The 24,917-nt window shown below is 40.8% G+C and overlaps 1 protein-coding gene across 2 annotated transcripts in view; it reads left to right on the top strand.

Annotated features, from left to right (window-relative positions):
* The window catches only part of slc2a4rg (SLC2A4 regulator), a 41,434-nt gene extending 16,773 nt beyond the window's left edge, over positions 1-24,661 (top strand). Inside the window, exons 3-9 of one of the 2 annotated variants that reach the window (XM_078255206.1) lie at positions 7,424-7,524; positions 9,114-9,352; positions 12,260-12,360; positions 14,792-15,065; positions 16,146-16,286; positions 18,164-18,291; positions 18,791-24,661. In XM_078255206.1, coding sequence (XP_078111332.1) covers positions 7,424-7,524; positions 9,114-9,352; positions 12,260-12,360; positions 14,792-15,065; positions 16,146-16,286; positions 18,164-18,291; positions 18,791-18,902 — 1,096 coding nt within the window. In that variant the 3' untranslated portion in view covers positions 18,903-24,661. The remainder of the gene's footprint in view (positions 1-7,423; positions 7,525-9,113; positions 9,353-12,259; positions 12,361-14,791; positions 15,066-16,145; positions 16,287-18,163; positions 18,292-18,790) is intronic. The other variant, XM_078255208.1, reaches the window with a different exon arrangement.
* Positions 24,662-24,917: the final 256 nt, after the last annotated feature.

Here is a 24,917-nt window from a genome sequence, read left to right as displayed (position 1 = left end):
CTAAGTAGAGGAGGGGGAAAAAATCTAAGGCCCCTACTGAAGAGAGACTGCCCTGCATTCCCCTAGTAACAACATTGTTATTGGAGGGGAATGACAGAAGTTGTGAGGGAAGTTGCTATAGCTACAAGTTAATTTGGTTTTGTAGCCTGAAGTGACAGTGGGCTAATAAAGTAAAGTGCTGCTAGTTGTTAGCCCAGAGACATGAACATTAGAGGTGTTGGGTATTCTATACTATAATTTTCTTTGACATATTGTCATCTGTTTTAATAGTATTAGGTGTGCAACCAATATTTGAAGAATGTAATGTCTTAGTAGTAGTAGTAGTATTAGAAAGGGTAAAGTCAGTAAGTTGCTAATAGATGCAACTTATCTTGGCTTGTTGAAGGGTTTTATGGTGTAAAGCCAGGAGAAGGCTTGTCTGTGTGTGCGCACCTATCTATTATCTAATGTATCTATTTATCTAGTTTGCCAGCACTCGACTGACCTGTGTGGGGCTCACCAACACACGTAATGACCTACAATATCCCTGCTGTTTCCACAATGTGGGCGTGGCACAAACGTCAGTGCGTCATGATCTGCTCTGTCATCAGCCAGTTAATTGCTTGTGCTGCGTCAACATTTTTTCACTGAGGAGCGAGTGCTACAAGCACGGCTCTGATCTTAATGTCCATTTAGGTTGCTACACACGGGACGACCCTTTTTCACTAACGTTTAACCTGCAAGTTTACTGTAAAAGTGGAATATGTGTATATGATTCTGTCTGTGTAGTTTAAGAGATATAATCCAGACGTGGGGTGTCAGACACCACAGAGGGAATCATGTATTTTGCTGTGTGTATATCCTCTATTATCTTGCCGGAACAAAGCTGTTCGTTGTTTGTGCGTGGCCCTAAGGCTACAGATTGCATTCGAGGATCAAGAGACAGAGAGGGCTTTTTGTCCCGGGACTGAATAGCCATTACACTCAGCCCACATTAAAGAGACACGGCTCCTGCCTAACAGCCTCTCCCTCTCCAGGGGGTTCAGAGCCTGGGTACTTACGAAAGGAGCAACATGTGTATAGATGGCACACACACATTGCATGCATAGATGGTGACAACATAACCTGATGCTCACCCAGATTTTCATATCAATACAATTGTATGTATTATGTGTTGTACAAAGATTTTAGAGATAACAAAACAGTAAAATTTGAAAGAGTAAGCGATCAGGACAGAAACAGGGGATCACAACTGTGTTGGGCTGGGGAAGCTGACTGTTGACTGCCAATCATGACCATCTGCCTGCAGAGCAAGCAATGGAAGTGAGATAGAGAGAGAGGGACGGTGGACATTACGTAATACAGTGGAGTTGAGGCAGGCTGATGGGGGACGGAGGGATTGCGGGATGGAGAGCAGTGGGTGTTCTATTAATAGTAGGTATGAATGGGGCAGCTGTCTGGGCTGCACAGCGGGCAGACGATCATCAACACCAGCCTGGTCAGTTCTAGCAGCCCCTGTCACTATGTTACCTCATTATACAGGATATACTAGTTTGACTACAACATACCATTCACGGCACTGTTTCTTTTTACACTGGTTTGTGCACTGATAACTAAGTCACATTTCCTCAAAAGCCTTCATCTACATATTCAACTATGAGTTCTTATCCTTTTGGGTAACACACACTGGCTCATCTACATGAACAGTGCACAGTCCAAATTCCCTTTAGAGCCAAGCAGGATCCCTTGAGCCTTAAACAGGCTAAAAGGAAATGGGAGCGAGAGATGCATATCAGAACACGTGACAGGGAAATGTATGGTTAACAATGCTCTTGTGGTTTTGTGGTTTCCATCACGCTCTCAGTCAGCCTCCCTCACATCGTTTCCCTCTGAGTGTGCATGAGGATGAGCGATGCAAACATATGTTTTAGAGATGAATAAATGAAAAGCTTTGTCTAAGGAAAAGTCTATCTCATGACTGGAAACATTACTTTTGGTATGCGTACCTCATCCGCTGGGTGCATTTGCATTTGTTTGTGTTCGAGAGAGATGAAGAGAGAAACAGTCACAGATGCAAAAAGCAAAATGAAAACACAATCAGTGTTTGCTGAATGTGTAATCCTATCACAACTCAGAGTGGTGTTTCAAAGTTGATTTTGTGGACATGTGTTTGTGTGACAGTGTTTTTTGACTCTTTGACTGCTAAGGTCATACACCAGTCCCAATGCCAATCTGAGGCACGCAGCTGCTTTGGATATGAAGAAGCCGGCATACATGCATACAGTACATACAGAGACACACAAATACACCCTGAGGCCTGTTTTGGGGCTCGTGGCGATCACATTGGATGGATAAGTGCTATTTAGAGTGACCACCACTGGTGCTCAGAAGGAGATCCGAGATTATTATCCCTAGTGAAAACTACACCTACCATATTGAACTCTGCACATCTATGAATCATCCTGATACAAAACCGATTTGCTTTGTCGTCAGCCAACTCAAAACAATGAAATCTACTGATACTGCTCAGCCCCATCCACTCTGTCTTCCTTTTCTCTTGACCTTCTAAAACTGGTTTCTTCCAAGCAGTCTGTGTGACACCAACGGTATTTATTTCCTGGTAAACTAGATAGACCTCTAGTAGTGTGTTGTCCAGGACTTAAAGTGATATATTGGGGATTTCTTTTGAGAATAAAATAATCATCCCCTATTACCTGTAGACTTGTAGGGTGGCTGCCAAAATGTTTACAGTGTGCTCCTTTACAGACAGCAAGAGCTCGGGGGTTGTGGGAAGTCGTGTTCCGGGAAACTGAGTCATGGCTGTGCCAAACAGGTGGGATACACATGCGGGGAGGGAGAGTGATTAGATAAGGTTAGGCAAAAAAATTAAGATGAAAAATACACTTTAGGAAGTTCTTTACACCACTGATAAACACGTTGAGTTTTTAGCCCTGTGTGTGTGGCTTGCTTGTTGGTTTTCGAAGTTGTGATGTGTTTTGTGGCAGTTGGCCTGGACCTTAAAGGAACACGCTGACTTATTGGGACTTTAGCTTATTCACCGTAACCCCCAGAGTTAGATAAGTCCATACATACCCTTCTCATCTCCGTGCGTGTTATAACTCTGTCTGACGGCTCCACCGTTATCTTAGCCTAGCACGGATCCTGAAGGTAATTGGTTCCATCTAGCCTACTGCTCCGAATAAGTGACAAAATAACGCCAACATATTCCTATTTACATGTTGTGATTTGTATAGTCACAACGTGTACAAATAACAAGGTCACATGAGACACAGCCATCTTCTAACTGTATATAAACTGGGAACTATATTCTCAGAAAGGAGAAGCAGTGCTACTTCTGCTACTTGGGCGGAGTGATATGCTTGAAGCACCTGAGAAGCCCCAAGCAGAGAGTAGCAATGCTTTGCCTTTCTGAAAATATAGTTCCCAGTTTATATACGGTTAGAATATGGCTCTCATGTGACCTTGTTATTAGTACACGGAACATGTTGGCGTTATTTTGTCACTTATTCGGAGCAGTATGCTAGTTGGAGCCAGTTACCTTCAGGATCCTTGCTAGGCTAAGCTACCGGTGGAGCCGTAAGACAGAGTTACAACACGCACGGAGACGAGAAGGGTATGTATGGACTTATCTAACTCTGGGGGATACGGTGAATAAGCTGAAGTCCCAATAAGTCGGCGTGTTCCTTTAAGTGGACTTTTACTGAGTGCAATGTGCGCTTTAAACCAGACAGAGCCTGGGGATTTCTACTGGGCTGGTAACTGGAGCAGAGGTGCTGTGTTAAATATAGAGGGAAGGCCCAGTCATCTCCCCAACAATAGCAGAGAGCCCACTATAGTACTGGATGGGGGTGGAAAAACGGCAACACGGCAGCATCATATCACCATCTGCAGTATCAAAGTCCAAATGTCCTCTTAGGACCTGGTGTGGAAATCTACTGTGTTGGAAGTTTTCTTCCAAGGGTATCCAACTAATAAGTTAATCTTGAAAACCATCCCACAAAAATACTCCGTCTGAGGCTGGACTCATTGTAACCTACTGCACCTTGAATAAAATGATGGTCATTCAAAGCTTATTTGTCATTGCACACAATACACAGATACATATGCTTGGGCACACACTACTTTCCCCATTCTGCACTCTGAGCTTGTTGCTGCTACTTGTGTCTCAGCTCAAAGACTGCCTGGCTTGTTGTCTTTAACTGGTCCATGTGTTGGGCCGCTGCCAGAGGGGACGGTTCTTGGCTTAGCCAAGGCCAATAGAAGAGGGAGGAAGGAAGGTAAGAGGGTGTGTGTTTTGTGTGCGTGGGTGTGAGAGAGTGAGTGTATGGTTTTGTTTGTGCATGTACTTTATTTGGCTAAATTCTCCTACCAGAAGCTTTTACAAATCATGTCATCGTTAAATTTACTGCACGCCATAAACGTGCCATGGTTGGACTGAAAGGCTCCTGTAAACATCCAGATTTGGGGAGTCAAAAACCCAAAACACCCTTCCGCCCAGCCACACACACACACACACACACAGCCCAACTACGTTGACAGCGATCTCTGCTCTCCAATCACCTCTTTCTGGGCACTAAATAGAGGCATCCTCAGTTTAAGTTAGCGTACTCCAAAATAAAGACTCTCATAAGAAGATGCAGACAAATTGACTGTTGCCCCGGTGCGGTGGCTCTTTATTTCTGACCTCCACTCCCACCAAGTTTAATGGCTACATAAATTAGTTATTGAGACTGAAGATAAGAAGTTATAGGGAGAGTAGCGGACCGTGTCATTTAGAGTATGTGAAGGCACTAATGTGATCATCATGCTGTTATCTCTACAAGCTGGTTTTATGATGGCAGAATGTGACAGCCATCTGCTTCTAACTTGGGGTAAATGATATCAAAGTCAGTCTGATAGCAACAGTAGATTAGCTTCACCACTGTCAGCATGAGTAAGAGTCAATTGGCGGTTGGCCCTCTGAGCAAATGGTAACACAAAGTTTACAGATATTACAATAAAAAACTTTTGATTTATGAATTGAATACTAGTGATATAAATAAACCAATGAATATGTATCAAATGCCATTAGTGTTGTTAATTGCTTAACACATGCACACACACAGACTCACACAACAACCAGATGTAATGAAACTGCGGTGGAGTATCATGGTTCTGCCGGGAATCAGTGAAGGAAAAAGCTCTGTCAGTAAATCAGAGTGTGTGTGTGTGTGTGTGTGTGTGTGTGTGGGGGGGTGCAAGGGGTATTAATGTGGTCTGGTGTGTGTTGGTATTCATCTGTGTGGGTGTGTGAGAGAGGGATAAGTGATAAAGTTTGAATCATCTCTGGAATCAACTAATAGGAAAACTGACTTTCCAGTATGCTTTTTTCTCTTTTACTAACACACACACACACACACACACACACACACACACACACACACACACACACACAAAACAGATATGCATGGTATGCATTGTGGTATGCTATGAGTATACCTTTCAGCACCACAGGCAGGCCAAATAGTCAATTTTCTTTAACTCCCTCAGTACAACTCACAGTGTAACTCACTAAGTCAGCTGACAACACGTCGTATTTGCAACAAACTGATAAAAGCAGCACAGAAATGTTATTAATGAAGAGACAGAGGCCCACGAATCAAAAGCATGTCCCTGGCTGGCCCTGTTTAGTGCTGAAAACAAGTCTAATGACTGAAACAGGACACGTATAATCTTGTTATCTCTTTATCGCTGTGTGTATCGAGTGAGTGTGTGTGTGTGTGTGTGTGTGTGTGTGTGTGTGTGTGTGTCTGTTTATGTATGTGTTTCGTGCGTTTAACCGCCTCTCCTCTTGGCTATGTCTTCTGTTTTATCTGTGGTGTGGATATTATTCTTTGCATACTATGATTCTCTCCATGTAGGTATTTTATAATGATATTGTTTTGCCAATTGACCATTTGTATTCAGAACACACACAGACACACACACACATACACACTCACACTCAACCCATGTTTTGAGACGAAGAGTAAAACCAGCATCTTTTGTGGGGACAAGGCAGTTTTTATCGGATACATTCCTTCATGATCTGTTTGCTTCCCATCCAACACATTCTCATCAGCGTGGGAGCTGAAACGCTTTCTGAACTTTTTCTGTTTCTATAAAATGTCTTTTATATCCAATTTACAAGTGTCTTGTCACTTCTAAGAGTGGGTGTGTGAGCAGGTACACACATGCTTGCTGATTTACAGCATACTTTTGTGTTTTTGGACTCAAGAGTTAAGTTTTTGAGTTCTGTGTGTGTGTGTGTGTGTGTGTGTGTGCGTGTGTGTGCGTGTGTGCGTGTGTGTGTGTGAGACTCCAAGTGGATCTCTGCCAGGGCTTAGGGCTTGGCTGAGAGAACGCCTCAAACCAGTTTACTCTGGTTGTGTAGTGTAGAAGTCTGGGGGCGGGACAGGGACCTCTTAAAGCTGCAGACCATGTGTATCTCTGTCTCTCTTTGTTTATGTGTGTCTGTTTTGTGTTGCATCTGTGTAAATGTTTATTCATATGTTGGCATTTTACAGCATTTGGATTTGCATGTTACATACATAGCTGTACATAGTGGACATGTATTCACCCCATTGTTGTTGGCTTTGACGGCTTGCTTTTTTGGGGATTTTGCATGAGAATTCTTTTTGTGTGGGTGAGTTCTTGGCCCTGCCTTAAATAACTTTCCCCACTTTGCTTTCAAGGACAGCAAAAGCAAAGGTGAAGAGTGCATTATAGAATAGATGAAGAGGATAACTTGTGCTAACGTATGCTTTGTGCTTCATTGCAGGATGACAGAAATTACTGTTGTGCTCGGTCATGTTTTTATTAGAATGCCGGATGCCAAAGCAAACTCTTTGGGCTCACTGTGCATGTGTATGTGTTTGTGGATGTGTACTATGTGTATATGTACGCTGCTAGTTAAAGTGGGCAGTATAAATAAGGTTTAAGCTGAGGGCGGACTGCTCAGCATGGGGTGGACTGAGCAGGAAGGGAGGAACAAGCATTTCTTTCCCTCTCTCTAAGCGAGGTTGCACAAGCTGTGCAGAAGCACACCACAAAACGCTTTCCATTACATACTCATGTGTACACACACACATACACACACACACACACACACACACACATACTCAAACGCACACAATTGCCCAAGACTTACTGTACATATAATCATGTATCTCTCTGTGTTCTGTTCTGGATACTTACTGTGTTGGATTTGTTCACTGCACTCTGGGGACAAGGCCGGACTTTTTCTTTTAAAATAATTTTCCATGACTCAGTCAAAACAACAAACCGTTTTACGGAGTATGGCCAACGTTTGAGCTGTTCCCTGGGTTCCAGGTGAAGTTGAGACATGAGCAGTCTATATCTGACTTTCTCCTGTGTGGTCAATCTATATTTATATGTTTTGCAGGAAGCCCTCAGGTCATGCTGATAAGGAGGTGATGGCTGCCACTGTTCTGACCTCACTATCCACGTCCCCTTTGGTGCTCAACCCTTCCTCTGCAGCCACAGGTATCATCACTGCCCCAGCAACACCTGCATTCTACCTTAAACATACCAGCAGTGGAAACTACTCCATCAAATACTGACTCATCCACTGTATTAAACAAATTGAGTGCATTACTTTACATCATAATGAGGGTTTCACTAAAGCAGGGAGACAGTGGGAAGAAAAACTCATCAAGCACTTGATGTTAGTTTCCCCTGACACAGACTGATTCGTTTGTGTTTGTCTGGGTTCATCTAATGGACGAAAGTCTTCCAGTATTATTAGCACTATTCCCTTATCTACATGCATGCTTGCCCAAGCCCAGCATTTGCTGCCAACAGTTAAGCTATGACCCTATCACCACAGCTCCTTTTGCTGTTTCCAGTATTACTGTCGTTGCCATTGCCATGCCAACCCTGCCAGGCGGTCAAAGTCCTATCTGCTTTTTATTTTTTTTGAGCCAGCAGTAAACCAAGGCTACTGTTATTGCTCTCAGTAAGGCAACATGTAGCAGTTCATATCCCATATCACCTCATTCAACACTACTGTACCAATTGGCAAAATAAATCTACAACAATGGAGGTTTCATTGTAGAATTTAGCAGTCTTTTGGTCTTGTCAGAGATGCTGTGGGTTTAAGAGGAGCTCATTTTCCTTGAAAAGTTTACTTGGCACAAAGTGTTGCAGAGAAGGGATGTTGGTTAATATATTTGATTTATCACAGTTTGTTCAAGCCTCACGAACATGTCTGTGCAAGTTAAGAGTTTAGATAAATGCTATTATGTAGCCCCCTATACTTCTTATAATGCTAGCATAAAAATCAAAATGTGATAGTGCACAATTTCCCCATATTGCATTTTTTATGAGTTGAAATGGGACTGGCCATGCTGTGATTTGTTTCTCTCTTATGTGGTTGCCCTATTAGTAATTCTGTGAATGGTTATCTTTATACACAATTTGATCTATACTACATAGTAAATGAATGAATACTACAAATTAATTCTTACATTCCTATAGGAAATAGTTATCGGTTGGTTTATGTTAATAGCCAACATGCATGATATTAAGCTTTGCTCTATGTTGGGGTTTAGGTTTTGTTTTTTCCTATATTGTGCCACAGTGAAAGTTCGATCAAGGCGATCATCAGGTCTTTTAGGTCAAGCATCATTGGATTGGTCAAAAGGCCAAAGGGTATAGAAAGGGTTTGTGGGCCAAGACTTAGAGAAATAATATAGTACACTGTCCAGGAAATATAAAGCTGTGTTGGGCTTAATGGGCAAGGTTTAGTATAGCTAAATGAAAAGTGTTAGGACAGTAGAGTATTTACGATATATAAGGTATTAAAGATATTAGAATGTATGCATCAAACAGACTATTATGGTTTAGGGCTTTTAATGAGATTTTACATTTTCATTTCCATTACAGGGTTTGGGTCAGAATTGTTATGCACACTGCACCAACATTATGTTGCCATTGTTTTTACTTCAGGCCTATTAAAGTAGTGTGCACTTACACTAATGTTCACATTTGTCTGTCTTCAAATATGAAAAATCCTGTTTTTAGCCATGTCTTGCCATTAATCTAAAGTGAACGGTCTATTCTTTAATCTGCAGTCCCAGAGCCAGCTAGCAGGGCTTGGAAAGAGATTCTGTCAGCTAGCTACAGCAGTTCGACCAGTGGCAACTGGAGCTTGGACACCAGTGACCAATCAGTGCCCTCCACACCATCTCCGCCTCTTTCCAGTGATACCAACAAGAACTTCCTGCTATCGTCCCAGGGTTATGATGTCAGTGAGGATGTCACAGAGAGCACGCACTTCATGTTTGAGGACCCCATACCTCGGAAGCGAAAGGTAAATATGAATGTGATGAAAAAATGAATTCATGTTTCTTTTATATTTGAATCATTATGTTATGCACACAATTTATACAGCAATGACGCATATGGAAAGCAGTTTTGGCTAAATAATTATTTATGACTCCTGAACAGCCGTAGGTCTTTTATTGTGAAATAATTGGGAAGTGCTTAGGAAAGTGTTTATGGTTTGATGACAAAGCACAGTAAAAGAGCAGGGGCACATTCAATCTCAAAACAGTGTGCAGCGTTTTGCTACGGTTTTCTGGTTGCACAACATGTTCCCTCGGAACGATGTGAAACGGCTTTGAGATATGTTTTCTGTCGTTTGTTGGCTGTGTCACAGGTCACACCCAATCAGCAGAGACGTGTGTGTAAACTCGTGGCAATAAAAAGGCAGAGCGCCTGCGCACACAACGGGGGGGTTCAATGCACCCCCGTTTCAGTTTAAAAAAAACGTGTTGCTACGTTTTGTCCGGGCTGAACGTGGCCCAGATCAGAAAACACATCTGCTTATTATTCAGATATTTAACACACATCTAATAAGACGAACCGTATATCATTAAGATAATAAAATAAACTCTAAAAATAAGTTGACATCCACAGTCAATACAGTTTTTTTTTTGACTCTGCTAGTTTCTTGACACAGTTCTGTGGTTGACAGTAGCCCTAGATGCTGTCCATTCCGCTTTAACTTTAACCAAAAACAATTAGTGCATGCTGAGTAATACTTGTTGTACAGAAACAACTCGGATGTGCTTTTGTTATTTCTTTAAATTAGTAGCAGGAGAGACCTTGAAAAACCCACTAGAAGCATTCAGAAAATGTAAGCACTGTGCAGTTTAACAGCCTCTGACATAACTGTTACTTTCTGCTTATGTAGATGATGGATTATATTCTACCTCCCATCTCTCCCTCTCATTTCTTTTTTACTATAGAAACAGTCCAGAATGTGTTTTCACTGTCAAGAAGCTTTCTATCCCCTTTTCAGGAGGTGGTAAAGGTTTAGTAAGAATGAAGGAGATGGGAGGGATAAACAGCAGGAAGGAACAAAAGAATCAAGGGATGCATAAAAATGAGGGCAGGCAAGGGTGTAGAGGAGTAGTCATGGTGGCGACAAGAGGAGAAATGAATCTCAATATTTCCTTTTAGCTATACAGTGACAGAGGAGAGCTCATATATGGTACAATTTGTGGGAGTTTGCAATTCCACCTCCCTGGAGTGGGGCAGCACTGAAGATTATTGAGCTGCCAGAGACCCATGCCATACCATAGATAAGCACACAGGAAATGAAGTATGATAATACTAGGAGGAATATAGACACACAGGTTGTGTGGACGATGCCTAAAAAACATGAACTAACCTGCTGGCTAGCTTTGTGTTATTGTGCTACAATATACACTAGCTGACACCAACCCCATAGGTCTAAACCTTCTGTAAGCAGCTGCCCCATGGATTGTAGGCCGTTTGATTTTGTGCAGGCAGTGGGTTAAGAGGATTATTTAACATGGCAATCACCAGTCTTAGTGTTACAGTGTTAAGTTTCAAGTAAAACGCTTAGGGAATTAAGTGATTTGTGATTGTTATTGGGATTAAAGATGAGCTTTGCTGTGTCATTTGTATTAGGAGGGTTGTTTTAACAGCATGGCCAAGGACATGCATATAGCCAGCACCACTTGAGTAGTTTAGTGCCATGTTGCTGAATGTGTTGTTGTTGAATATAAGGGAGAGACAGTCAACAAGGAATAGTTCAGAGGAATAGAAGCGTAAAGATAGAGTTAACAAAACCACTGATAAAAACCTGTTCTACTCTCACTTCTCTTTCTCAGTTTTCCTCTTTCTGTCTTTCCTGCTTCCTCCCTACCTTCTTTCCTTGCCCTTCTTTCTCCAGAGGCTGTTGAAAGGTAATGAGAATACACACCCACTGCCTTTCATTAGCAGTGATGCAGGTCCCTGCCTGCTCATCGGACAGCTGCCAGCCCCTGATAGGCGAAAGAGAAAATGAATTGAAATAAAAAAAACACCCACTTCATCTATCCATCTATCCATCCATCCTCACGGCTTGCTTATGAACCAAGGAGAGTTACAAGCAAATGTGAGGGGGGTCAGATGTGATAAGCATTTACAAATGCTACCTTTGATGATCAGAGATTAGAAAGAGATCAGTGTGGTTTTCACAGGTGTGCTTGTGTACCCATCTATGTAAACATGAAGAAGTGAGTGTACATATATGCATATTTAGTCACACTTTTGTTAGAGGCCTTGAATGTTGTTTTAAACATTAGGGGCACCCCCAGGCTGCACTCTAACACAAAACAATTTCCGGTAAGATGGATCTTCGCCTCAGATCACGACATGCACAGACAACAGGAAGAGTCAAAATCAAAATAATGCTCATCGTCAGTGAACATAAAAGTACTGTGTGAGGTAGAGAGAAGAGGATACACTTTCATTGTCTGCCCTCTCTGACCCGGCCTTTTTCTGTCTCTCTCCCTCTTTCACTCTGTATGTGTCTGAACTTGTCACATATCGGGTTTCTATTTTTATAGGCCTGCTGCTCTAATCACGCTCTAATGAGGTGTAGTGTTTGGCCCCTTGTAGCTTGGCACTCAATCTCCCACGAAGGCCTTTTTGTATTGAGGCTGCCAATGAGATATAAACCTTCATTTCCCATGAAATACTCATCAGTGTTCTGCAGATAATATGTTTAGTTTGATCACTGTTTCTACTGTGGCTAGTGGTTTTTCCGTTGTTAAAAAAATGATTATTATTGTTATATATTATTATAAATAAACCAAACATAGATGGAATGACAACACACTATGTTGTGTTTATAGTGACACTTGTCCAAATTAGCTCCTAATCTTCAGACTCAAGTTGGTTTTGTGTTAAACGTCTCTTTCAGAACTCCATGAAGGTGATGTTCAAGTGCTTGTGGAAGAACTGTGAAAAGGTCCTCAGCACCTCCTCAGGGATCCAACGACACGTCCGCACCGTCCACCTGGGGTGAGTCGCAGGTCATCACAGGAAAACCGAACACACGTACTGCTTAGTAATCGTCTCCAACAGGGATTATTTACCAACTATTAGCCGTATTCTTCACTTCTCTTATAGATGTAAAATGTTAAAAAAATATATTAGTGTTTCCTTTCTCCATAAAGTCTTGCATGCATTGCTGCCTAGTTGTGTGTATTATGCACTTAGCCAAAGTTTTTGTCTTAGCTGACCCACTAAACACTGTATGTACTTTATTTGGCTAAATTCTCCTACCAGAAGCTTTTACAAATCATGTCATCGTTAAATTTACTGCACGCCATAAACGTGCCATGGTTGGACTGAAAGGCTCCTGTAAACATCCAGATTTGGGGAGTCAAAAACCCAAAACACCCTTCCGCCCAGCCACGCACGCACACACGCGCACACACACACACACACACACCACCACCACCACCAGGCACAGTATGATGATCTGTATGAGTCACGTTGATGATCTTCATTGTGACACTAGTCTATATCCTTGACGTTCCACTTCCAAGATTGCTCCGTTGCCGCCGCAGCTTTTCTCCAGTGCTTAGCACCGCTCGAGACGATTGTGATTGGTTTAAAGAAATGTCATTAAACCAGAGCACGTTTTCTTCCCATCCCCAAATGCTATGTGAAGTAGCCAGACCCTCCTCCAGCGTGCTTTGGAGGAGGGTGTGGCAAAGCAAGAGTATTGTGACACAGACAGTTTTTAAAAGTTTTTATTTGTTCTCATATTCATTTTTTTATTTATTTTTTATATAATTGCAGGCTTTATTTTTTACTTTGATAAAGACCTCCACTGTGTAGCTGTCAGTTAAGTAATCAATTCTCTGCAGCTTCGGGGTAGTAGTGTTAAACTCTGTGAATTCAATAATGTGGTAAGACAAGAAAGTGCCACATCTGACAAGTCACAGCTTGGATGCTGTCCACCTGCCTGCCTTTACATCTAACTAGCTGAGCTTGGGTATTGCAGCTTCTTTACACCTGTGCCTTGTGCTAAAAGGTATAGGCCTATCGTCCAATAAAGAAGCAGATGCTTTTGTATCACAATGCTTTAAAGATACTGACATATGATACAATGTGAAATGTTTTACATTTATATCATAGTGGTCCATTGTATCACATTGAAGCAATACAGCACTAGTTTACATTCACTGCTTTTATCCAATGCACTAGGTACACGTAAGATAATATAAAATGATAGATTTGTCACCCAGTGAAATACAATGCAGTACAAACTTGCTGAGTTTGCACAAAGATTTAAAGGGGATGGTAATTATGATAATTGTATGTTTATAATATTACTTAGCAAGGGGAGAGAGACAGACTCAGACTGTTACTCCATGTATTAGTTTAACGTCATACAGTTTTTAGTGGCTCCTCAAAAACTGTCCTCACAGTTATTATCATTCCATCAACAGTCTGTCTGTCTGAGGATCCCTGCAGCACACTGGCCTTTACTGCCCCCTGCTGCTGGGAAGAGCAACCATATCCTGCACTTTTTTTTTGGTCATATACCTGACAGCTGTGCTTATGTCTGTAGATTACACTGGTATTTTAGTAAAATGGAACATCAAAGGTAAAGACAGTGGCATCTGGCATGATCACTACGATCCCAAGTCAGTATTTTAAAAAATGTACCCTAATGCTTTTAATAATCCGTTCATTATTCTTATCTTTCCTGTACTGTTTGTATGTTTACAGTTCATTATAAATCATAGCTGTGTGCATAGTGTGCAGTGAATTTGCTGGTGCATTTTTTTTGTGAAGTTTTCAAAATCATACTGAATACCAAATCGAGATTAAAAACCTCCACAAATAAATCATAAAATTGAAACTATGTGACATTGACTACACATTGTTCTTTATTTATTATTATTTCTTCAGTACACTGAAATGTGTTCTGCTTTATTTCCAGAGAAATCTCTAACAGCATGAAATCAGTGCGCTAGATTGCAATGGCAATATATCATAGACCTACTCATCCAACCTCGAGCACAGGCAACAGTCTTTAGGCGAATGTCTATTTGAGATCATGGACCTGAGCCACCAATTCAATGGTTGCAGATGAGAGAGAAGTGAGTGGAATCATTTTAAAAGCATAAAGCATTTGCACCCATGTTTATGAATTTGACATGAAAGGACTTCATTTCAGAACACACCTGTATTGCCTACATAAAGATGTGGTCAATATCAGTGTTGAAGCTGTGCATCAATAAAGCTGCTGTGACGCAAGACGAGAGGGGCAATCATCTGTGTCTTCAAAAGCTGCATAACCCAAAGTTTAAGAGGTCCAATGCTGTTTATTATCACTTCAAAGCTGAAACGGAAATTAAAATGGAGCTAAGATAGCCTTAATTTTGGAATATCCTTAAAGAGTTTTTTTTAAGTAGTTGCTGTTTCTCTCCTGCAGGCGAAACAGCGACTCGGACTACAGCGATGGAGAGGAGGACTTTTACTACTCGGAGATCGAGGTCAATGTGGACAGCCTAACAGAGGGCTTGTCCAGCCTCACACCCACCTCCCCCACCACGTCTGGCCCTCCGCCCATCTTCCCTCCACCACTCACCGCTGTCCCTCACTCTGAACACATCAATATGAACGATTCGCAGAGCCAAGCCCCGACACTGCTCAGTCAGTCAGCTCCCTCCACGCTTTGCCACATCCGCACTGACCACGCCTACCAGGTAATTTACACAAGACAGACTTTGGACACAAATACACAAACATTCACATTTCTAAAACTTGATGCAACTGCAGTGCCCCTGAAAACAAGACAAAACTTTAAGCAGTTGGTATGTTACAAAGCAACAAAGGTTTAAGATTTCTATTGAATCTGCAGGGGCAGTTTATGAGATCAGTGTGGGGAAAAAACAGCTCTGAGGTCATAGTGAATGACCTAACTCCTACACCAGGGTGGGAGTATATCCCAGGGAGAGAAAGGGAAGAAAAATGTTAATGCAAATATGCAAATATTAACACCGGTTCACATGAAGAACAAAATCCGAATATTTTTTAAGTCAGAAAAAAAAAAGATTTAATCATGCTCAAATTCCTGCTTGCAGCACTTTATTTGAACTGCTTTGTTGCAACTTTGGGTATCCATGCCTCCTCCCTCTTCTTTATGCTTGTCCTTTCTCTTCTTTTTCTTCCACCTAACTGTACAAATTCATGTGCACTCTTCACTTACATGCCCTTGGGGGTAAAAATGAAATTCTTGTTTTAGCTGGAAAAACACATAAAGTAAAAGTATAATTTCTTTTTAGTTATTCAATATTGAATGCAGTCCTTTGCAGTGGTTTGAGGTTGTATTGAACTTCTAGTTGCCATGACAACACATAATGCACTTGAAAATAGACTTACAGTATGTAAACGCACTGAAACACCTACTTCTCACATTGCACTGCACTCATACTTTTCTATTCAATACTGCTAACTCCATGTTCTCACTGCTATTCTTCATGCTGTCTTCAAAAACGGTTTTGTGCCATATTGTACCTCAGTATTGTTTATCTATAACCGTAAAACTCGCAGACATTTTCTGTTGATGTAAAATGCTAAGTTTTTGTGGTAGGCAGTTGTGTTCTGGATACCTGATCAAAGCTGATATGAAGGCACATTTCCGATGTAAAGGTGTAGAAATGCCTTCCCTGCTCATTATATGATCTTTTTTTTCTCTTCTCTGTTTCTATCCGCACCTTTTCTGTCCCTCTGTCTTTCTGTCGTGTCCTCTCCTGGCTATGGTGGGGTGGTTGTCCATGTTCCAGGCCACAGCTCCAGTGAGTATCCCAGTGGGTCCTGAGCTGGCTGGGTTAGGCAATGGTAATGGGACCGGGCCTGGAATTGGGACAGGGAACGGCATCAGTGTGTCATGGCAATCCCCTCCTGTCATTTTCAAAGGCGTCCCGGTGAGTGAGGCTTTGTCTCACGCCTTTTTAATCTTTGTTTTTAATTTCTTTCCTGCTGTTTCAGCTCTTAACCTTTTTTGTCTTTTGTAGCTTTTTGTCACTTTTTTGGTTTTTTAACTCTCTCTGCTTCTTAATACCATCTCATGTTTTCATTTACATTTGTATATATAAATTATTATATATAAATGTTTCTAAATACAGCACAGTCCATCCAAAGATGCTATTCAAAATGCTTTACATATAATCAAGATGAGAACACATAAAACCAAATGTACTTGCATATGTAACATTAAATGTGTATGTTTCTCATTGTTGTTTTATCTTTATATATTATATGCAATTGAATAGAAATGTATAAAACATTAGTAAACATTTAGGATTAATTAATTTAAAATACAACAACAATAGAAATAAAAACTTTAAAATGCAGTCTTTAATATGATCAGGGCCTCTAGTAGGCTGTTTTAAAGGCTGGGCCCATAATGGCTGAAGCAGCATTGCCATGGATCAGAGTCTGGGCTCAGGAGACAGTCAGAGGACCTGAGAGATCTAGGGGGCACATATTGTATCTTTAAAGCCCATCAGACGTGCTCAGGCACAGAACTGTTTAAAGATTTACAAACCAATAAAAGGGTCTTAAAATCAATAATAAAACTGACAGGCAACCACTGCGGGGACACACAAAACGTATGTACAGTAATGTGAGCTAAAACATTCATTTTATTAAATTGATTTTGAACTGTGGTTTAGACATACCAGAAAGGATTGCATCTGAATAGTGCAGCCAGCTAGTGATGATGGTGCAGATTAATCTCTCAACATTTGTCTTCGCAGTGTGAGAAACAGAAACTCTACTTTTTATGTTATACAAAACAGCCTTATATAGGCATATTTAAATTGAGATTATAGCCCAGGAGGAACACCAAAAGCAGATATTTAACTAGTTTCTCTATCTTATCTCGGTTGTGTTGCAGAAAACTTCAAACCATACATGTGCTATAACACACACGTCTAAAACAAAATTGTGCCCAGTAATATTGCATGCGTTGGATGTCATCTGTGTGTAATTGTGTTAACTTGTGCCTGTCTCCTGTTATATCAAGCTTATAGAAGTTACACTGTACAGCTGTGCTCCACAAGGTCATAGTGTGGCTCTTGTTAATCAGAGGCAATAAAGAATTCTCTCTCAGTAATGTACTGTAGGGATGGCAACCGTAAATAAGGCCAACTTACTTCCTGTTCAACACTGTTTTAAAGCTGCACTGAGACTGCGTTGGTGCTTAACTCCTTAACTGTTACTAAGGCTGTGTCTGTGCTGTTTACCCCGTGGGCCCTGTTTTAATCAATGCAAAGAGGTACTTCTTGGGTGCACAGACTGTGTGAGCGTCTCCATGCGTACCTGCTATTTTTAGTTCATGTGTGTGCAGGTGCACAAAGTGCAAAAGGGCTTCTCCAGGAAATCATGTTATCGTCTGTACGTAAAAATGTGAACACGCAGCACCACAAATCTGCAGTCAGAGGCAGATTGGGTGGTTTTCTTAGTTATTTAAAATAGTTTTTCTGTCATTCTACTGTATTTCACGTTGTAAATGGTTACTACAAATCCTTAAATGTGACACAGCAGCGTTTGCTTCATAACGCATCAAGTATGAAACATGAACAGCTGACCTTCGGCTCCGGTAAGCTGTTGGCAGAATACCAAGTTATAAGCGACCAGTCTGATGTGTGTCGAGAGGTGTGAGTACTTTATTGTGACAGGGACAGCATTAAGGTTGTGTCTTTCTGTATATCTATCATTGTCATGTAGAATGAAGTATACAGCTACTCTGTATCAGTATATTGAACAATGCACTTATGATGTCTTTCCACTTTTGCAGGGGCCTGTCGCTCACGTCCGGACAGTTAGCATCGGTGAAAAGCGGCAGCCCACAGCCAGCACACACACCACTGTTAACAAGAACCATGCTTTAATAACGCCGGCACCTAAATCAACACCAGGAACCAGGTACTGTATGCAGCAGCCATTTGTCAGTGCGATTGTGTGAGGAGTGTTGGTAAAATCAAGAAAGTAGGGCTAGTTATGCTCCAGTTATCTCTAGTTATTCTCAACAATGAAGTTGTTTAAGTGTTTAAGATAAATCATTTTATCTTCTTTTGAAGATCTTTTTTTCCCCCCTCCATATCACGATCGCTTGAAATTTGCTGCTTTCCCTTTGTGACGATGTTTGTAGTTTGTGTGGTTTGAAAAATAGCAGGAACATGCCACAAGTACACTAAGCACTGCCAAACCCCTTAATTGCACTTTTTGGTGCTGAATCAGATCACATAAAAAAAAGATAATAACATTAATAACATTTATATTGACTTGTTGAAATTAGAAACTTGCGTGCCTGACCCTGCCCCTACTTCGAGCGCATTGCACATCCATGTGTGTTTTTATGCATGTGTGGGCGTCTGGATGTCTCTGTGCATGTCCTTATGCTGTCACATCTGCTGTTACCAAGGAAACCCCGTGGGGAGGCGAAGAAGTGCCGAAAGGTGTACGGCATGGAGAAGAGAGACATGTGGTGCACAGCCTGCCGCTGGAAAAAAGCCTGTCAGAGATTCACCGACTAATCCAGTCCCCTTCCCGTGTCCGTGAGATGAGCTTTTTCTCACTCGGAGCGATGGCTGTAGGTGGACTGTTCCACTGAGGAGACGAGGAGAGATTTCTTCACGATGGAGCTCTCAGTGCTGCTTCCTCCAGCATTACAGGGGGTTCGCCTTCTCTCTTTTCCGTTTCAAAACACAAAGAGAAAATACAATTGGTGGGTAAAAACAAACGACAAAAAATCAGCAAGAAAAAAAGAACTTTACGCAGGTTCGGAGGCTTTTTCTAAGACTGAAACTCATGAATAAGGAAAACCATTTAAATTGGAACCTTCTGATTTGATTTTTTTGTTTTTCTCTTGCCATTTTTCACAGCCTCAACTTAAGGCAATGTTTAAAGACTACAGATACGCTTTTTGGTATACTCTGTCGTTTATTATAAGAGCATCAAGTAGTCTACTGTTTATGGGGTGGCTCATGACTTTTTGGAGGTTCAAGGGTTAACACCAGATTTGCTCGGTAAGACCTTTGTAGCATATCCATTTTTTACTGTCTCTCTTAAAGTGACTTTAAACCTATCATAGGCAAAAAGCCTGTTCACTTACAACCAACAGTTGAGGTGTAAACTAAATCCTTAATCTAGCATCACTGTCTTCTTCAGCCTTACTTGATATCGACTTTATGTTGAAGTACATATTGTTCAATATCTAATACCTGTTCATTAAGCAATTTCTGTTCAGCCATCTGTACTTCTTGTAATTTTGCAAAGATGCACAAAACCCTCACACACAAGGTGGTACAGAAGGTTTACCCTTGACTTTCCAAAATATTTTTGAGAGATGTACACAATATATGAAATATCTCTTCTTCTCTATGCTTGTACCCAAGTGATATGCACCTTGAAGATTTAAGTCCTGAGTATCAATGAAACCACAGTGTATGCTTGAAAGAGTAGATATCTATTTCCTATATAGAGTTTATTTTCAGCAATGACTTGCTGAAGCAACTAGAAGTTGCACTGTGCAATCAGCAGGATTACAGCGTTTGATATTGTCTTGCTTTGTGGTTGTCATTGTCACCATAATTAAGGTGAGTTGAAGCAGAAAGGCAATTCTTTTTTTCTTTGACAGCTGATGTTCTTAATGAGATAGTTTACCACGATGAATGATAGTTGCCCTTTGAAACTTTAACTTAAAGTCTGACTGATGTAACTTGTAAGGTAAATTGTAACCCAGCAATCACTACCTGATAATAAGTCAGGCATTTGAATTCATTTCTTAGTTTTAATTGGAGAAGTTACCCAATATTTAGTCTTTGGTATAACTAGCACTTACCAACATTGCAACGTTTGTAGACACTTCATAGGAACCCTTTAGTTGTTTAACCCTAGAACCCCTAGAATGGTCTGAAAAGAATAAAAAGTAAGAATCAAGTCAGTGCTGAGCAGCAGTGTAGGTAGTCGACTGTATACTGATTGATACAGAAGTGGAGCAACAGTTTAAAAATGTTTCACCAAAGTGAAAGTAAAGATTGTTTAGAATGGTCCTGTAATACAAAATGTCAGGCCTGCTTTCCCAAGCCTAGATGAAATATAGGTGGTAGACTTTTAGACTGTTGTAATGTTTGGATATATCCCTTTCACCTATATAAAAAAAAAAATCTATGAAAATAGCACCCATTTTAAAGCCTTTTTTTCAATTTGGCAATTCTATATTATTATCCAAGATATATAATGATGAAAAAAAAAAATGGCAGTGGTAACCTTACGTTAGCATTTAAAGGAACAGTTTGTAGGATTTAGGGGGATCTATTGGCAGAAATGGAATATAATATTCATAATTATGTTTTCATCAGATCAAATTCACCTGAAAATAAGAATTGTGTTTCCGTTTCAGCTTAGAATGAGCCCTTCATATCTACATAGGGAGTGAGTCCTCTTCCCTGGAGTCCGCCATGTAGCCCAGAATGGACAAACCAAACACTGGCTCTAGAGAGGGCCTCTCTCGTTTATACGTTACGTGAAGGCCACCAAAGGTTCTATTACTCGCAGGGGTGAGGGAAGGGGGTATTCAGTTGGTTACAATCTGCAACCTCACTGCTAGATGCCACTACATCCTACACACTGCTCCTTTAATCTTTTAGAGAAACTTGTTTGTTTTTTGGGGGATTTTTTTATATTTTGAAAAAGAGTGTTCCTACAAAAGACAAATACAAGTCAACTAGTTATTCTTTGAAGGTTATCAGCCTACAACTGTACCCCAATTTAATTCCTAAATTCAGAGATCCCCAGAAGATTATTCGTATCATTAGTAACATATAGTCATTAACTTGCTCTAAGTCGACTTCGTAAATGATAATGATAAAAGGCAATAATGATCTTTTTCAGATGATAACTTCTCACGCTTCCCATGAACTATAGTCAAGTCAATTTATTTATTTAGCTCAAAATCACAAATTTGCCTCACAGGGCTTATCAACCTGTGACACCCTCTATCCTAAGATAGAAAAACTCTAAGAGGTATTTTTCTGATCTGCTCTTGTGACAGTAGATACACTATCTCTTATAGTTTTGAAGAGATTCCCTCTTGTGCTGTTAGCAGCTTTTTGAATGTAGATTCTGCTGTGTGTCGTCTACTCTCTAAGCGCTCCTGACACTGACCTGACCACCATAGCAATCTATGACACATGCACAAACACAGTGCCTTTCCTCGCCTATATGAGCATATATGACTGAGGTACAGTACACTTCAGACCTCTGTCGCCATAGAAACACCTGTGCTTTCCCCTGTCGCCACCAGGTCACTGTTGGCTGACACCACGTCATCGCTTCTCAATGAAAGCAGATGCTTGACTGTTAATTGGTGGCTTGAAGTCAAACATATTAAGCACGTGTTAGCCGTAATAGTGGTAAAACAATTTCACATTCATTTCCCATTATAGACCACCTTTTTGTTTTGAAAAAGGTAAGCCTGTAAACCGTTTATTCCACTGGCATCTCAGATAAGCTTCCAGTCTCTTCCGGTCAGAAATTTCACAAAGTGCCAATGAAAAGAACATAAAAAGGAAAAAGGTATACTGACCTAATGAAATTGCACTACGTTGCACTGCGCAGATGCGTGATGTTTTATACATGGATATTTTATATACACACATTTTGAAGTAAAAGGATTTTCTTATTTTCCTAGAGGGTGGGAATGGTATCATCACTGCCCGATAGAATAAATGGGGTGTCAGGGATAGGGGGTTCTGTACCTCTAGGGTCCCCCATTAATAGCCTGTCTTGCTCTCTGTCAGATTGATTGTACTAAACGTACTGTTTGTTTTTAGAAGTGTGGTACTGGGAAGTACAGTGTGGTACTTAGGTAGTCAGTCACTTTGCCTTTTCTTTGGAGGAGTGCCAAGGGCCGAAAGCAGCACCTGCCTTGTCTCAGTGATGGGATAACACCAGTCTCAGTCTGTGGCTTCACATTAATGTCTTGATAACCGATGCTTTTACAGTGCTTTATTGCCTGGAGTTTTTTTTCAAAATACTCACACACTTTTTATCCATAAAGCCCATCTTTGTGCTTCTTTTCTTCTTTACATTTTACTGAGCTGAGGTAGTAACTATGTAGATACTGTTATTAGTGCTGGATACCACTTTTAATTCTGTTATCTCTGGTTTGGTCGTTCATTGAGTGTCAAATGCACCCCATCAGGTCTCTCTCCATCCTAAGCACTTTTAGATTCCACCAGCAGGGTTAGAGGCCGATGCTTTTGCTGGTACTAAATGGGACTGTTGGCATGAGTTAAGCTAACAGGTTCCTGTGGTTGCCGCTATTCCACCTTATTTTTTTTCTCTCGAGTTGCACTAAACTGGCCTGTGAAGATCAAGGCTCAAGTCGTATCAGTAAGAGCCTGGCTAAATGAGCTCGGCTTGTGTCATTATGGCCAGGAAGAACTGTGGGTACAAAGTTGCTCTTGTGGACTTTTTGCAAAAATATATTCCAACTTTCACCTATAAAATGGGAGATGGAGATTGACGGTGACTGTTAATGGGTGTACAGGGGAAGAGAGCAGACACGCAGTGGCGATATAAAGATGGATTTGCTGTTTCAGGGCTTTCTTGTACATAATGCAACATAAAAAGAACCATGAGGCTTTTTCATATATTGTTTTCGTTGTTGTTGTTGTTGTTGTTTTTCTTGTTATATGAAAAGTAAACTTTTTTTTACAGTATAGTTGCTCAGACTTATTTTCTTTCCGACATTTTTTTTTAAGTCGATTGAGAAGCTATAGTGAACATAACACGTAAAAGATTCTATGTATATTGTAGCTTGGAGGCAAAGGGGAGAAAAAAAAACCTGTTGAATGTAAAACCTATAAAAACAAGTCTTTTTGTTGTTCTATTTGCTGGCTAGTTCGTACTGCCTGTAGTGAACCTGTAGTGTGTCTTGATTTTGGTATCTGCGTTTTAACACCCACAGCTGTCGCCAAACTGCTATGTCATATGAAATTATGCAACTATGCAGTATTGCTTTACTATTTTACTTTGTGCAATGAGATGCTTTTATAATGGAACAAGAACTAACTTGAGCTTTTTGGTGACATCTGGGCTACTTGCTCACACGGTTTCTGTTCCTATTTTGTCTTTCTCCCTGCCAAATAGAAATGTTTCTGAATATGTGTGGTTATCATGGCCATGGATGTTGTTTGTGGTTGTGACGTGAAGTTGATGTTAGGCAGGATAACCTTCAAATTTTAACCTTGTGGGAATCTTTGTCCTGCCCTGCACATTCCAACCGACAGCACGCTTTTAGTGTCTTCCACTTGTTTCCTACTAGACATATTCTTCCCATTTCCTTTTCACTACAGTGATTCTTCTCTGATCACCTTGTCCTTTTTCCATGTCCTGTTCTTGTCCTATCCAGCTTTACTGTGGTCCCACCCAAGCCTTTACCCAGTATATTAAGCTAAACTAAACCCTTGAAATGTGCATCAAATAAAGCCTTCATTTTATATTTCCACGTCAAAATGTATGTGCCGTTTCCTTGAATGTCAGTTTTCGTTTGTGCGTAAACCAGCAGCAGCAAAGCCAATAGATCTCCTTCCAAATCAAATGTAATGTATTACATTGCAATGGCAGCTCCTCTCAATTCTCTGCTTCTTCTACTGTGGTGTTATTGTTTGTCTGGGCTTTTACCCCTCTGTTTGTCAGATCTCTCATTGATTTTCTCCTGTTATGTTTTTACTGAGCCTTACACTGGCTGGTGTGAAAACTGACTTTTGCTTGTTTTTGTTTTCTCATTGATTGATTGATTGATTGATATTCTGGTTGAGTTTGAGGTTGTATTGCATGTCTAGCAGTGCTCATTTTTTGTTCTTTTTTTTGTTTTGTTAGGAGATACAACACTGAAGGGTTTTATGTGTCAGATTTCCCCTTTCAGTAACTGATAACCCAAGGCTGATGTAGTTTGTTTTCCTCTAAATGTAAAAATGCTCATTGCAGCCTGACAAACACACACACAAAGCTAAAAGAGCTTTTGAGGGAAATGTAATGCCAGCCTCGGGTCTTCACTGGAGGGCAAGATTTCCTCTGTGTGGGCTCGGCCTCTGGTCTTCATCAGCAGTCCCACACACACGGAGGAAGCACTTTCTGAGGAGTGGTGCACTCAAAGAGTATTTGTGTGAATGTCAAGCCTATGACTAGTGCTTGAAAAGATGGATGCCCATGTATGATGCTGAAAATGTGATCTATGTGATGTAATGTGACAGAAAGGAAAATAAACATGAATGGAAGAAGTCTGCCGACAGAATCTTTGGTATAAATAAATAATGAATGCAGGCTATGTTAGGCTACTCTTCCAAATAAGGAAATGTAGCAATGTAAAATCAATAGTCAGGATTAATTCCTTTGTGTCTACTTTCTTTAACTTGTCTATTCTGCCCCCTTGTGGACCACAGGTGGTCATAACAACACTTGTACATCAACCCTCTCAAGAGGCAGAAGAAAACAAAAAGGCACAACACAAACGTGTCACTTCTTTACAGCAGCAATTTCAA

Source organism: Sander vitreus, chromosome 7, assembly GCF_031162955.1.
Source record: "Sander vitreus isolate 19-12246 chromosome 7, sanVit1, whole genome shotgun sequence".
NCBI classification, from domain to species: domain Eukaryota; kingdom Metazoa; phylum Chordata; class Actinopteri; order Perciformes; family Percidae; genus Sander; species Sander vitreus.
This window is presented reverse-complemented; position numbering and strand designations above follow the sequence as displayed.